Here is a 16,022-nt window from a genome sequence, read left to right on the forward strand (position 1 = left end):
GTTTTATTAGCTTAAATTGGCATGTTAACTTATTTTCTAGAGTAGCTTTATATTCCTAGTTACGATACTTAGTTTAAAGTTTAACTTAGATAGAGATTTTGTAGGTATTACTTAGTATCGGTGAGGGTATCAAATCCATGTGTTACAAGTTGCAGGTCCACTGAACGAGAAGTTTTTTAGCCATATTTAGCAGTTTATTGACCAATTGTTATATTAAATTATTTTCAATAAGTAGCTTATAGACCTAGTCAGGATCCTTAGTTTATTCTGAATTGAGACAGTGAGATTTGGAAGTTAATTAATACTTAAGTGTCCATAGATTTACCGTTCATAACCTGCCGCCATTGTTATATACAATACATTATATCCCAAACTAGATAGCATTAGCTTAGTATAGTATAGTATATAATATAATATTGTCCATTAATCAGTAAAATCTATTAATCTTGTAAAACTTCATTGTCAATTAAATTGTACTTTTTAACTAAATACATATAAAGACTTAGATTTTACAAACATAACATAATTAATTAATACAAAACTTGATACGGAAGTTATATAAATGGAACTCGTAGATAATACTCGATACTGAAAAATATATATAGCATTATAACTGTGTTGGGATACAAGTTTAGGGTTTGAATTTGTACTGAAATTGAAATTTTATTGAAATTAAATCAAAATCATGACTCAGACCAGAGCAGCAAAGCAAAAGGCTCAAGCTAATGGGAGTGCTGTGGCTCAGGGGAGAACTGAGGGGGGCATTTGCCCTCTGAATCACAACCTTTTAAAATGCACTGCTTGCTTGATGTTTGTGGAGAAATCGGGTACGGGACATGATATTGCCATGGGGGATGTCTTTATGTATGTGCAATGTAAGAAGTGTAAAGAAATCAGGCAACAACTCAGTGTTGTTATGGGCTTATATGAGAGCTTGAAGGACAGGGTGGATGCACTCGAAGGATCTAAATTGAGGGGCCCATAAAGCTCTCAGCTGCCCACATCAATGCCAGAGCTTGCACTTGGACATCACTCAACACTGCGGCAACCCCCAAGGCAGAATGTTCTGGTCCCACAGGAACTAGTAGTTGTAGGTGACTATTGTCAGGGAAACTGAGAACATGGTATGTAAAAAGGATAGGTGGAACAGGACCAGGGTATGTCTGCCAGGGGCAAAGGTTAATGACATTGTAGAGCGGATATCATCTTTCAAGGGCACAAAAGGTGATATAGTTGTACACATTGGCACTAATGATATTAAGAGTAGGAGACCGGCTGGTTTACTTAACAAGTACAGGTCACTGTTGAAAAAAAGCCGTGAATTAGGGTTGAATTTGAAAGTGTCTGCAATTCTGCCCAGACACGATAGGAGGCAGTATATGATGAGAGCCTTGTCGATCAATTCGGCTCTGGAAAGATGCTGTAAGGTTCAAGGGATAGAATTTTTTCAGCCTGGTCTGTACTTGTTAACAGGAGACTGCTTCTACAGGGATGGGATACACTTAAATAGAAAGGGTGCAAGAATATTTGCTGATGCTATCGAGGCAGTGTTAGGTGGGTCGGAAAACCGCTAGCTTGGGGGGATACAAAGACTAATAGATTAACAGTAGCCACTGGCAGAGGTGAAAGTGATTCTTGCACTACTTCTATTGGAATGAGCAGCAGCCTGGAAAACAAGATGCAGGGTATTTCAGAGACTGCTGGGAGTCATTATGGTACAAGTAAACACATGGGTTCTGTTAGGGTAGCTAAGAATATGAACAGGTGCATGTATACATGCGTGTACACCAATGCTAGGGGTTTGGTAAATAAATTTGATGAATTTGAGGTATTGCTCAAAACATCAAAGGCAGATATTGTTGGGATAACAAATACGTGGTGTCACACAGATATAAGGAATGCAGAACTGGAATTTGTGGAGTACAATGTGTACAGAAAGGATAGGAAGGGAGGAGAGGTTATGCAATTAGTTAAGAAACACATAAAATCCAAGGAAGTGAAGCCAGTCGACATCACTGGACAGTGCAGTGTCGAGTCAATTTGGTGTGACATAAGCATTGGGAGATCAAAATTGAGAGTAGGAGTGTGCTATAGGCCTAATGACTGTTATGGGTATAATAAGAAACTGTACAGGGAAATAGAGTGGGCCAGTAAATCAGAGAGTCTTATAATGGGGGATTTTAATTTCCCAGATATTGACTGGAATTTGTGGGTTGGTCACTCACACACTAGCAGGGCTTTTGTGGATTTATTGGATGATTGTTTTCTACATCAGCATGTTCAGGAGGGAACTAGAGGGAGTAATACTCTTGATCTCATTATCAGTAGCGATTCTTCATGCATTAAGAATCTGCAGATAAAGGAACCACTAGGTGGCAGTGATCAGTGTGCTGAAGTGGGATTTACTCAAAGAGGTAACTACCATCAGGGATAAAGGGAAGGGTTTTGCTTTTGTAAAGGCGACTACGATGGTCTGAGACAGTATTTAAATTCTATACAGTGGGACCAACTGAGATGTTACCAACAGCAAATTCAAAATGGGAATCATTTAAAGAACTTATCTTGGAAGCTACTAGGCTTTACGTACCAACTAAGAAATATTGTTTAATGTTTAGGTTTAATGGATGTCAGTTGAACTAATGAGACATATGGCGGAGAAAAAAATGCATGGGATACATATAAATTAATAGGTGACATGGAAGCCTATGATAAGCTGGTCTGTAACCAAGTCACAAAGGAGATTAGGCAGGTGAAGGCAGATTATGAGAAATCCTTGGCAAAGGATGCAAAGAAAAACAGAAAAGAGTTCTTTACCTATGTAAACACTAGAAGGAAAGGGATGAATCAGATTGGTCCACTTGATATCGATGGTTCAACTGTTCATGATCCTGCTCAGATAGCTAACAAACTAAATCAATATTTTACATCTACATTCACACACGAGGAGTTATTCAGGAAGGTGAATGCCAGAAGTGAAGTAAACTCTGGCAGTAAGCTAGATGATTTTGTAATAACTGAGAGGAAAGTGGCGGAGAAATTGTTGAGCATATACATAAAAAAGGCACCCTGGGTGGATGGGATCTATCCAGTTATATTAAAGGAGGCAGCAAAGGAAGTAAGCAAACCCTTTTGCCATAATTATGAGGGCTTCTTTGGACTCAGGGGAGGTACCCATAAACTCCATATGTGCAAATGTGACCCCAATTCACAAAGGAGGATCAAAGGCTTACACAAGTAATTATAGACCTGTGAGTTTAACTTCTGTTCCAAGAAAATTAATGGAGGAACTGGTTAAAGAAGCACTGCAGGATCATCTAGACAAGACTTCAGTTATAGCTCGGACACAACATGCTTTTGTTAAGGGAAAGTCTTGCCTGACCAATTTTATTGGATACTATGATGCAGTCACAAAAGAACTGGATGCAGGGAATAACTTTGATATTATATATTTGGATCTTAGAAAGGCTTTTGATACTATTGCACATGGAAGACTGCTGCACAAATTGGAGCAGTGTGGCATTAGAGGCAAATTGCTGCTATGGATAAAGGGATGGTTGAGGGGGGAGAAGACAGAGAGTGGTAATCAATGAACACTGCTCATCGTGGACTAATGTTATTAGTGGAGTCCCTCAGGGTTCAATGTTGGGTCCATTGTTGTGTTCTGTATTTATAAATGATATTGATGATGGTATATCAAGCTTAATGTCCAAGTTTGCAGACGAAACAAAGGTTGGCAGTGTTTTTAAGGACACTACTGAAGCTATGCTGCTGCAACAGGATCTGGAAAGGTTGAGCAGATGGGCTGAGAGGTGGCAAATGAAGTTTAACATTGACAAATGTAAAGTACTACATACGAGAAACAGTAACACCAGAGCAACGTATCAACTCTGTGGTACTACACTGACAGTGGTAGAGAATGAAAAGGACCTGGGGGTAATTGTGCAGGCAGATATGAAGTTTTCTGAGCAGTGCAGATGGACTGCTCGGGTAGCTCATGGTGTCTTGTCAATGATATACAGGAATTTTTCTAGCAGGGATAAGGAGGTGATTATTCCCTTATATAAGGCAATGGTCAGGCCACCCCTTGAGTACTGTATATAGGTCTGGAGGCCTCATTTCAAGAAGGATGTAGAGCTGCTGGAACGAGTACAGAGAAGGGCAACAAGATTAGTGAATGGAACAAAGGGTTGCTCTTATGAAGAAAGTCTTAAGTTTTGCAAATTACAGTGTCTGGAGACTAGGCACCGGGGCGAGGTGATCTGAAAGAGGTATATAAAGCCTTGAATGGTTTGAGCATGCTCAATGCCGATGGGATTCTTCCTCTTGCTCAGAATAATCACCTGAGAGGGCATAAATTCAAATTGAGGAAAGACAGATGTAGGATAGATGTACGGAAATTTGTCTTTAGCCAGCAGGTAGTTGGTTGGTGGAACAGACTTCCATCCCTTGTTGTGGAAGTTGATTGCCTAAATAAATTTAAGGCTGGACAGGTATTTCGAAAAAACGGAGGGGTGAAATGGGAGTTTTTTTGGCTGATGCTGCATAAGCTTGCTTTCTTGCATCATATGCTAATGCTAAGTATATTTAATATACTAATATACGTAAGAGCAACCCTTTGTTCCATTCACTAATCTTGTTACCCTTCTCTGTACTCGTTCCAGCAGCTCTACATCCTTCTTGAAATGAGGCCTCCAGACCTATATACAGTACTCAAGGGGTGGCCTGACCATTGCCTTATATAAGGGAATAATCACCTCTTGCTCAGAATAATCACCTGAGAGGGCATAAATTCAAATTGAGGAAAGACAGATGTAGGATAGATGTATGGAAATTTGCCTTTAGCCAGCGGGTAGTTGGTTGGTGGAACAGACTTCCATCCCTTGTTGTGGAAGTTGATAGCATAAATAAATTTAAGGCTCAGCTGGACAGGTATTTCGAACAAACGGAGGGGTGAAATGGGAGTTTTTTTTGGCTGATGCTGCATAAGCTTGCTTTCTTGCATCATATGCTAATGTTAAGTATACATTCTACTTCTATCAATTTTCAATTCGACTCGTGCAAGCATTCTTGGAGTGATGTTAACATGGGTAACTAGACATTAAGACAGCAGTAGTAGGCTTGTTGATAGAAATGTAGAAAAACGAGGATGATATTATTATTAAGACCATTTGAGTTTGGGGGCCCTGTTTGACAGAAACGGTTGAACATGCTTGTGGCCAGCATTGCCTGAATATAGTTACAATAAACCAAAGCACCATTCATGGAGTAATAGGTCATTATGTTAGATTACCCCTTGACACCCTTTTCAAGAAGATACTACTACTGCTGAAGCCATGATCCTAGTAATTGAGCCTTAGTTTTGGAGAGGTCCAAATCTCTCACCAAATTGTTCAGTTCTGCCTGAGTGATTAGATATGGCTTTGCAATATCAAGGGTCGAAACGTCTATATTTGTACTCATTCTGGGTTCTGCAGATCCTGTTTCCGATCCTGAATCAAAGTCAAGTCCATAAGTTTCTGTTGGTTTTGGCACTGGCATTGTATCATTGTGAGGAACCGGCCTTAGAGCAGAAGGTATGTTGGGATACTCTACTTTACTTTATGCTTGGATTTCAGAAAAACCAGAAATATTGGTTATGCAAAAGTAAAAATGTGGTCTTGGTACCTGCCATATCATCTGCTGTCTAAAGGCAAATTTTTGCACATCTATTCTACAACTGTCTCCTCAATTTGAATTTATCCCCCTTCAGGTGCACACAGGAAGAAGCCCATCAACACTGAGCTTGCTCAAACCATTCAATGCCTTGTACACCTCAGTCATATTACCTCGCAGGTGCCTAGTCTCCAGACACTGCAATTTGCAGAACGTAAGCCTTCTTGGTAAGAGCAACTTTTTGTTCCCTTACCAATCTTGCTGCCCTTCTCTATGTACTCATTCCAGCAACTCTACATCCTTCCTGAAATGGTCTCCAGACCTGTATACAGTACTCAAGGTGTGGCCTGAGCATTGCCTTATATAAATCCACCCCTGGTGTGTATAGCAGAATTCAAAAAAAAAAAAAAAAAAAAATTTTTTTTATTCTAAAAATTAAAAAGAATAGGCACTATATTTGCTACAAATGGAGGCACCAACATTTCTAAAATTACATCTTGTGTAATTTTAGAAATTACACAAGATGTAATTTCAAGATGTAATTTCTTCAAGATGTAATATTCCAATTACTTTTTCAAGATGTAATATTCAAATTACTTTTTCAAGATGTAATATTCAAATTACTTTTTCAAGATGTAATTTCTTCAATTTTCATTTTATGAAAATTGAAGAAATAAATGAGGAAGAAGAAAAGTTGGTTCTGTGAGTTTGGAGATGGATGATGGCTGGTCGTGGAATGTGTTCAGACAGGTTGTGGAATGTGTACCCCTGTCTCTTGGAAGAGACAGGGGATTGTAGCAGCCAATTCAAAAGAATGGTTTTCATTGCAGTATCTATAGAAAAGGCATGCAGCAGGAACAGAATGTCTATGAGACAGTGTGGAGAGACCTTGTAAAAGATTGGTCAATAATTAACCTAACTGCACTTTTTTTTGAACGGGGTCTGAAGCCTAAGGGGGGGGGGTTTATGGGGGCACTGCCCCAGATGTGAGAACAATATTCCATGGTAGAGCAGAATATTTGCTGATGCTATTGAGGCAGTGTTAGATGGGTTGGAAAACTACTAACTTGGGGGGAGATTCATTGGAACTCTTTATATAATGGAGTCAATGGGAAATCACAGGGTACCAAAAATTTTACCTACCAGTTTTCAGTACTGGAGTATTTAAAGATCAGAAATAAACTTTAATTAAAAAAAGTTTTTTATTTTTAATCTATGTGTACATATAAAAAATAAATGAATACAGTAATATAGTATACATAACACTTTGAAGTGGCGTAATGCTGAAGTTTTAGTTGGCTTTTGAAGATCCTGATTGCCTGGATTTCTTCTTTTCTTTAAGAATTTCAAAATAAGGGCTCTGCTGATATGACACTCATCTTATCTGGCACTCCTCTTCCAGTCGTGCTCATTATCACAGAGCTAATTAGTGAGGGACTCTTCACTTGCAAGAATCCATTGTAGATCACTGGTCTTCATAATTTTTAGAGGAAGGTCTTCTTTCTCTTATTCCTGCTGTTGGCTAAGTTCTGCAGTTAGCACTTCAAGGTCTTCATTTGAAAGTCTCTGCATGACTTTTCAAGAGCTCAGTTACATTTTCAACTGTAACTTCTAACCCTGCCTCTTGTGCCTGCTGATGTTTTCAACTATTGTTGTGGCTCGAATCCTCTAAAGTCATGCATGAAATCTGGGACAAGTTTACGCCACACTCCACTTAGACACTTGACAGTAATTTCTTGCCAGGCTGTGTTAATGTGATTGATGCCCTTTAAGACATCGAATGACTGCAAATATTCTCTAATAGTAATGTTGAATATGTCTAAAGTTTTACTATTTCTGTAAGTGTTTACTGTAGGTAATAAGCTTTAAAGGTGGCTATTATCCCCTGGTCCATGTGTTGCAAAATTGATACTGTATTGTATTAGGGGCATGTAGACAACATTAACTTTATGAGGCATTCTGACTTCACCCGGATTTGTAGGATGTCCAGGGGCTTTGTCCGAAATAGCCTTGGTTGGCAAATTTGTCATTGCAGAATTTGAGAACAGTAGTGCAAAAATCTTGGTGTACCAATCCAAGAAGATATCCTGTGTCACCCAAGCCTTGTTTGACTTCCAGTACACAGGCAACAAGCTTTGTTTAAGCCTTTCATAACACGTGGTGTTTCAGAGTGGTACACCGCCATCGAAAATTGTCTGGCACATTTGCTCCCAACAAAAGTATCAGCCTATCTTTTGATACTTTTAAACTCCGGAGCTGACTTTTCTTCATGGGAAATGTTGTTCATGGGTTCTTGAGGGCAACTTTTTCCAATAAAGGCCTGTTTCATCAACATTGACGATGAGATCTGAAGGATATTCACCCTCCTCTACTATGGCCTGAAACTCTGCAGAGAATGCATCAGCACTTGCTGCCTTACTGGCAAATTTCACACTTGTGTATTTGGTTTTTGCTTTAAATCTCATGAATCAGCCCTTGCTAACCAAAAATACCTCCTCTCTTCTTTAAGTATTCACAAATTGACAGCCTTTTCAGTTATTACAGTTTGGGTCAAGGGAATGGTGTTTTTTTTTTTTTTTTTTGTTCAAATTGGTGATCCAAAGTGTCAGCAGTAGCTCCATTTTTTTTTTTTTTTTTTTTTTTTTTTCCCTTCTCTAAAAGCTTACTTCAGCTGTAACTAGCTTGTGTAGCTTACTCTGGTAGCACTTTGCATTGATGTTTTATTTTACCAGCATTCTTTATAATTGTAGTAATATTTGATGGAGGCATATTCACAGCCCTACGCACATTAGGGCAGCTTTCACCAGATTACATCCTCTGAATAGCAAGCATTGTCCATCTTATCTTCCAATGTGATAGATTGATGTGCCCTTTCACACTTTCATTTGAACTGGGATTCATTGATTTCTTTTACCAGACAGGGTGCTTCTTTAATCTGTTAAATTAAAAACTTTATTAATTATGTAACACACTGTATAGTGGATTGGCAAAAACTGCACATGGCTATCACTAATAACACAACAGAAAAAAAGTTAGCATAATAAATTCCAACATGTGTAAATGGCATAAATTGAGGTTGTCACAGACATTCTCTCAGATATGCCAGACAAGCTGTACTTGCTACCTGAGAGTATAAAATGCTGATGGAACTGATATTCGGGTGACACTCAAGTCAAGTGGACCCAATTTTGGCGAAGTCCGGACGGTCTGTGACAGCCAAATCCTCTGCTTGCATCTTCACGATGGTGGGACTGTTAGTAATCCTGGGTATAACCTCCATGCACAAGTACATGGTGGATGACCACCCAGGTGTGAACCAATGTAAGCAGGGGTCGAGGTGTGGTGCCCACACCACATGGAGGAATGCCGCCCCTCTATGTTAACAGGCAGTACTAGGTGGTAGATGGCTCTCATCAACCGGTGAAATACCACCACTTTGCTTATTGGAGGCTTGAAGTGGTGGAACCCATGTTTAGTCTCTAGAGCTAAGTTCCGGCCAACCCTTCCCTATCTCTTCCATCATGCAGTATGATTGATGACTTTTGAGGTTATGATGAATGTCGTGGCAAGATCCAATATTCCTAACATTTAGAGGGTACAGCTCTAAAACAGTGTTCGCAGGCCGGCCACTAGTTCAGTTAGTACACCAGACCAAACCTATTGGTAACTCTCTAGGAGGCTTCCGGATCAGCTAGTGTATAATCTTGCTACCTCTACTCTGCCAGATAGTGACTGGAGGGAGTCCGAGTAGTGTGTATGCGGGGAGCATTGTCGAGGCCACATTATGTCAAGGATCTGGGTATATTCTTACGACGTGTACGCCATATCCAAAAATTTCATTACTTCATACAGCATGTCCCTCCCACTTTTTCTTACTATTGAATACACCATCAATTGTCAAACTAATAGAGCAAGCTTATCTGCGAAAAGATCTAAACCTCCCAAGCACTTCCTAATTCATTTCACAAATATACGTGGTCTAAATTCTAATCTCAACGATGTCCATTTCCACTTGCAGTCTGCCAAACCCCATGTACTTTTTCTGACAGAATCTCAGTTATTGGTTGATTCAACTACTGCTCATCTCAGATGCCCAAATTATTCGCTGTATGATTCCTTTCGCCTCAAAGGTGGTACTTGTGCATATGTCCATTCTGATATTCCCTGTCAGAGACTTGGCAATTTGGAATCTCCTCTCTTTGATCTTCTCTGGCTCAAAATCTCTCTACCTCATTGTGTCAAATTCATCTGTTGTTTCTACCGTTCTCCCAACTCCACTAATCACTTGGAGCTCTTTGACTTCCTCTCTTTGCAACTTGACTTTCTCCAGTCCAACTTTCCTAACAGTGAAGTAATTTTCCTTGGTGATTTTAATGTTCACAACTCCAGCTGGCTTCCGTTTTCTAGTCACACCGACCCAGCAGGTCGAGATGCTGAGGCTTTTGCAAATACTAATGACCTAGCACAGATTGTTCATTTACCTACAAGAATACTGGACAATCCTAATCATACAGCCAATATGCTTGATCTTTTTCTCACAAACAACCCTTCTAAGTACACGGTCGAAGTGAGAGGTCCTTTAGGCACTTCAGATCACAACTTGGTGATTCTCTTCTCTAATGGAACCTTTATCTCATGGCTATTCTCAACCTCGTGTTGTTTGGCATTACAAGAATGCAAAATGGGATGACCTGCGACACTTCTTTTCTTCTTTTCCTTTGTCGGATTACTGTTTCAAAAGTTCTGATGTCAATATTTGTTCAGATCGTGTGAGTGAAATTATTCTTGCAGGAATGGAATCCTTTATCCCACACTCCACTTTAAAATCTCGTCCTTTATCTAAACCATGGTTTTCCAATAAATGTGCTAAGGCTGTTCAAGAGAAGAATGTTGCATATCGTAATTGGCTTGTTTCTAATTCTTCAGTTTCATTTTCTGCCTACACCAAAGCTTGCAACAATTGTAAAGCAGTTATTAATCAGTCCAAACTAGTTTGAACAGGCTAAGAGTAGAAATCTTGCTTCTTGCTGTAATGGTAGTCGAGCATTCTGGTCTCTTGCCGAAGCTATTGGCCGCAACTTTTGCCAATCTCTGCTCCCACCTCTGTCCAAACCAGATGGTTCTGTTGTCACTTCAGCCAAGGATAAAGCTGACCTGCTAGCATCCCATTTTTCTTCCAGCTCATGTATTAATGACCTTGGTAAAACACCTCCCACCATTCCCAACACGCTCCATTCAATGCCTCCTGTGGTCTTCCATCAAAAGGATATCAGAAGGATTTTGATGAATCTTGATGCTAAGAAAGCTCCAGGTCCTGATGGTATTTCTCCACTTGTTCTCAAAACTTGTGCTCCTGAACTTACTCCTATTCTTTGCCGCCTTTTTTCACTTTCTTATTCCAAAGGTGTTTTTCCTTCTGCTTGGAAATTTGCTCATATCCAGCCAGTTCCTAAAATGGGTGACAGATCCCTCCCATCCAGTTATCATCCCATTGCAACTACTTCTACTCTTTCTAAAGTAATGGAAAAATCAATTAACCGCCAACTCTTAAACTACCTAGAAACCTTCCATCTGATCAACGATCGCCAGTATGGATTCCATCAGTGTCGATCCACTGGTGATATTCTGGCTTATGTTACACATTTATGGACTAAATCAGTGGAAAGGTTCGGTGAGACACAAGTAGTTGCGCTTGACATCTCAAAGGCATTCGATCGTATCTGGCATAAAGGTCTTCTAAACAAGCTTCCATCTTATGGTTTGGCAAATGTTTTTTTTATTGGTTATCCAGTTTTCTCTCTGATCGCTCACTGAGGGTGATGGTAGATGGCTCTCTGTCTTCTAACTTCTCCACTAATGACGGTGGCCCCCAAGGTTCAGTTCTTTCCCCCACTCTTTTCCTCTTGTATATTAATGACCTTCTTCCATTCACTGGAAATCCTATTCATAGTTTTGCCGAAGATAGCACATTGCATTCCACTTTCCGTTTTGAGAAACCTTGTCCTGCTTAATCAGCTTCAACTTCTCGAAAATATGCTACCAATTCCTTAAATGCCGATCTTCAGGTAATTCTGCAGTGGGGCAAAGACAACTTAGTTGATTTCAACCTTTCTAAAACTCAGTCTTGTCTTATATCTCGCAAAAAAGGATTCTTCTGCTCCTATGCTTATCTTTAGTGACACTCCGATTTCTAAGCAAAATGATATATCTCTTTTGGGGATTACCCTGACTTCTAATCTCTCATGGCACAAGCGCATTACAAGTATTTCTTCATCTGCATCTAAAAAACTTGGTTTTCTCTTTCACTCTCGGCGTTACTTTTCTGCCAAACAGCTGCTCACTCTGTATAAATCGCAAATCTGCCCTGCCATGGAATATTGTTCCCACATCTGGGGTGGTACCCCCAAAACCTTTCTCAGGCTTCTTGATTCCATTCAGAAGAGGGCAGTTAGGTTAATTAATGATTCATCTCTAACAGAGTCTCTCCACTCGCTCTCTCATAGACATTCTGTTTCTGCTGCATGCCTCTTCTACAGATACTTCCTGGGCACCATTCTTCTGAATTGTCTTCTATAATTCCCGATCTCTCTTTCAAAACAGTCCGAACATGTGCCGCCACCAGCCAACATCCATTTACTGTCGAACTTCAAACCAACTTTTCATCTTCCTCATTTATTCATTCAACTGCCATTTTCTGGAACAACCTTCCTTCATACGTATTTCCTGAAAATTACAATCTACAGAAGTTTAAGTCCAATGTCAACAAATATCTTCTTTTGTCTTCTCAACCTCCAACCCAAGCACGGTACTAAATACTATAGGTTCTAATACCTCTCGTGTTTGGGGTTCACATAAAAAAAAATAAAAAAATAAAAAAAGATTAACAGTATTTATCTCTATTCCTTCAAAAATTATATAATAGGCATACTTTTCAGTCCACTCATAATTATGAAGGTTCTCAAGATATGAATTATATTATTATATTAGTATTGTAAAAGCTATTCATGAAATCAACCATTAATTTATTTTATGGACACACTTCAGTTTAGTAATGTTTTCAAGATTGTTACAGATGGTTCCCTAAAACTTTTGTATAACAGTTACGGTAGCTAAGATTTTATGTCATACTAACTCAAAGAAATCGGCTTACTGATTATAAAATAACTTTGCTCTTTCAGTTGTTTTAATACCTGATGAAAGTGATCCTGATCCTAAAATATCTGATGGTGGAATGGATGAAACTTATAAATTTGAGCAACTTCATTTTCATTGGGGAAAAAGTAGCAAACAAGGATCTGAGCACACTATTGATGGCAAGGCATATCCTCTTGAGGTTTGTATTTACCCACAGTTTTCCAATGGCTTTGGAATTTTGATGTAAAGTTTCAGTGTAAGATGGAGTTTTTGCATTCTAAAAATTTTACTGTAAAGGAATTTTGGTATAAAGCAAAATTATGATTTTGAGATGTGGGTGTAATCATTTAGCCTTATGCTTCACTGTGGTAATGCAATCTACATAATTACAGTAGACTGGTGAAATAACAGCACCCCAAATAATGGCACATTGAGATCGGATGTATACATACAGTGCAGATCTCTCTGATTATAAAATAACCTTCTTTTATTGTTGTATTTGTATACATTCACCATTTTCAAAGTGAATTCTGTACTGATATCATGGATTATACCGCTGTTTTACATTTATTTTAAATTAAAATCCTCTCATTATAGCTCCTAAAGTTAATAAACCTCATACAGTGAAGAACAACATTAAAGCTTAGTGACAAACTTGATATAATCCAAACTATTACATTACGGTCAGTTAATTCATATACCCATGTGTAGTATTGTGTCTGTAAATTGTGTGTTCTCTTCTCAATTTGCCTGTTTTGCTGGATGAAAAACCCTAGTTTCTGGGGGGGTGGGGGGGAACCTTGCTATCTATGCCTGAGAATGAGACAGACTAACTCAGCCACGGAGTGAAAAAAAGCCTATAAAAGTTCATGTCATTATGTCATTGACGGAATTTGAAACCTGGGCCTTTTCCACCCAGTGTGGGAAGGACGGTGACAATACCAAAGTGCTATCCATGCAGACTAAACTTGATATAATAAAAAAAAATAGAATGGGGTGTAAGCAGGGGTGAATTAATGGCAGAATATTGGATAACATTGGATCGTCAACATGTTTGTTTTTTTATGTGCAGTTAATAAAACTGCATTCTTAATCTCTCTATTTCATATATTTGGCCTCATTATTTCTGCGTTAAATACATTAAAAATAAAACTTTCTAGATAACGGAAAAATCGAAATAATGGCACCTTGAATCCCCGAAGGTGCTGTTATTTTGAAAGTCTACTGTAGTTATGTTGTGATAGCTGATGCTTCCATTTATTTGATATCAGCAAGCAATTAATGAATGAAAATTTAAAATTGGTGGAAGTATTACATGTAAGGCCAGATTTTACTGAGGTGCAATTGCTTCAGGAAGCCCCCCCCCCCCCCAGATGAACACAATTACTGTTGGTCCAAGGTTCTTGTGGCCTTATTTTTAGGGCCCTTACAAATGTGTGACAGGGCCAGAGAATGACTAAATCCCTCACTGATTATGATCTTGTGTACTTACTGCATAGATGAAAAGTAAATGCATGAAATTGCAAGTCTTGCATGCTATTTTGCAAAGTGAATTAATTAATTTAAACGAAATTAATTCAATCATTTTGATATAAAAATTATTGTGTTTACTTAAAAATATTAAAAAGGAAAGAAGAGCAAACCCATTTTAAATATGTGTGACTGGATATGCCCATTTCCTTTAGTTCTCATTATGCTTTTCTGACTTGAGAATGATGCGAATAAGGCTTGCCGCAAAATGTCACATATCATTTAATCAAGATATGCACACATTGTTTTCTTTTTTCATAAGCCCCAAGTCATAAAAAATATGAAAAATGTAATATTCATAGCTTCATTTTCCTGTGTAAAACAAATTGAAACAAATGACCTAATTCAATTAAGTAGTTCCAGCGGAGCTGATGAAAAACAAACATACCACATACCGTATTACTCGGAAAGGAGGTAATAACAGGCACAAGTTAAACTCAAGCCATAGAAAAATGTAAAGGCACAGATTTAAAAGTTATGAAATCTGAGATTACTTGACTGTTTTGATTTTTGTGCTGATTTTGTTAAGTTTATGTTTTTTTACAGTACAATTGACATTTGCCTTACAGTTGACAGTTATGTTACTTTTTCTTACTTCAGATCAATTTAAGGTCTTCTGTTTTTAATACCTCCTCATGATTTGTGAACATCGTATACTCCTGAAAAGCAGTAACATGAAGTGAAAGTTTGCAAATCAAGGGTGATATCCCATAGTTATGAGGGGGGGGGGTTAAAAAAATTTTTATTCACCCAGAAGTAGTTGTGATAGAAAGACAGAAAATTGTTTTGATTGATATCTTGAAATCTCTATGGCAACCACACAAAATTTTTGGTTTCAATCTGACAATTCACTTTTTATTTCTTTGCAGTGGTGCTGAATGAAGTGAAATGTCACAATGGATAAAGTGGAATACAGATCAGTGATTCAGTTCTTTCTGTAAGGGAAAACACATGAAACAATCCATCAAGAAATAGTTGCTGTTTATGGAGAAGACTGCTCGGGTGTTGTTGTTGTTGTACCCTGGTATAAACAATTGAAATGTGGAGGAACCTCAGTACATGATGAAGAAATCCCAGAATGCTCAGTAAATGCTGTAATAGGAGGGAAAGTTGAAAAAAATTGAGGCATTAATACTGGAAGATCACCATATTAGCATCTGCAGAGAACATCATCCATCTGGGGACCCATCCCCAGATGGGACCCCAGACTTTTGACCCCTTCTTACCAGAAGGAAATTAAGGAAAGGATACAATGTGCATGAAAAGCAAGAGGAGTTTTTTCACAACTAGTCACCATGGATGAAACTTGGATCCATCAATATAATCCCAAAACTAAAAAAAAAATTATTAAAATGGAAGCATTCAGAATTACCATTCCCAAAAAGAGCAAAGTTGCAACCAAGTGCTGGCAACATGATGCTGTCAGTTTTCTGAGATTAGCATGGTGTAATACTAACAAATTACCTTCAAAAGGGCTGTATTGTGACAGTGAAGTATTATTTATTATTCCAAGTTCCTCATAAAACCCCAGGGGCTCACATCTGGTGAGTATGGGCTTGGCACACCCAAGGTCCTGAGCTGGATATCATCATTCTTCTCTTTCTTGGTGATTTCTCTCTACTTCTCTCTCTCTTTCTCTCTGGGTCACAGGGTAAATCAAATTTTTTTTTTTTTGGATGGTGCAGCAAAAGCCTCAGGCTTCCTTG

The 16,022-nt window shown here is 38.6% G+C and overlaps 1 protein-coding gene across 1 annotated transcript in view; it reads left to right on the plus strand.

Moving 5' to 3' along the window:
* Positions 1-847: 847 nt before the first annotated feature.
* The window catches only part of LOC150081845 (carbonic anhydrase 2-like), a 69,114-nt gene continuing 53,939 nt past the window's right edge, over positions 848-16,022 (plus strand). Inside the window, exons 1-2 of the mRNA XM_090380342.1 lie at positions 848-875; positions 12,831-12,985. Coding sequence (XP_090236468.1) covers positions 848-875; positions 12,831-12,985 — 183 coding nt within the window. The remainder of the gene's footprint in view (positions 876-12,830; positions 12,986-16,022) is intronic.

The sequence above is a fragment of the Mastigoproctus giganteus genome, chromosome 8, assembly GCF_048544385.1.
Source record: "Mastigoproctus giganteus isolate SK-2022 chromosome 8, ASM4854438v1, whole genome shotgun sequence".
NCBI lineage: Eukaryota > Metazoa > Arthropoda > Arachnida > Uropygi > Thelyphonidae > Mastigoproctus > Mastigoproctus giganteus.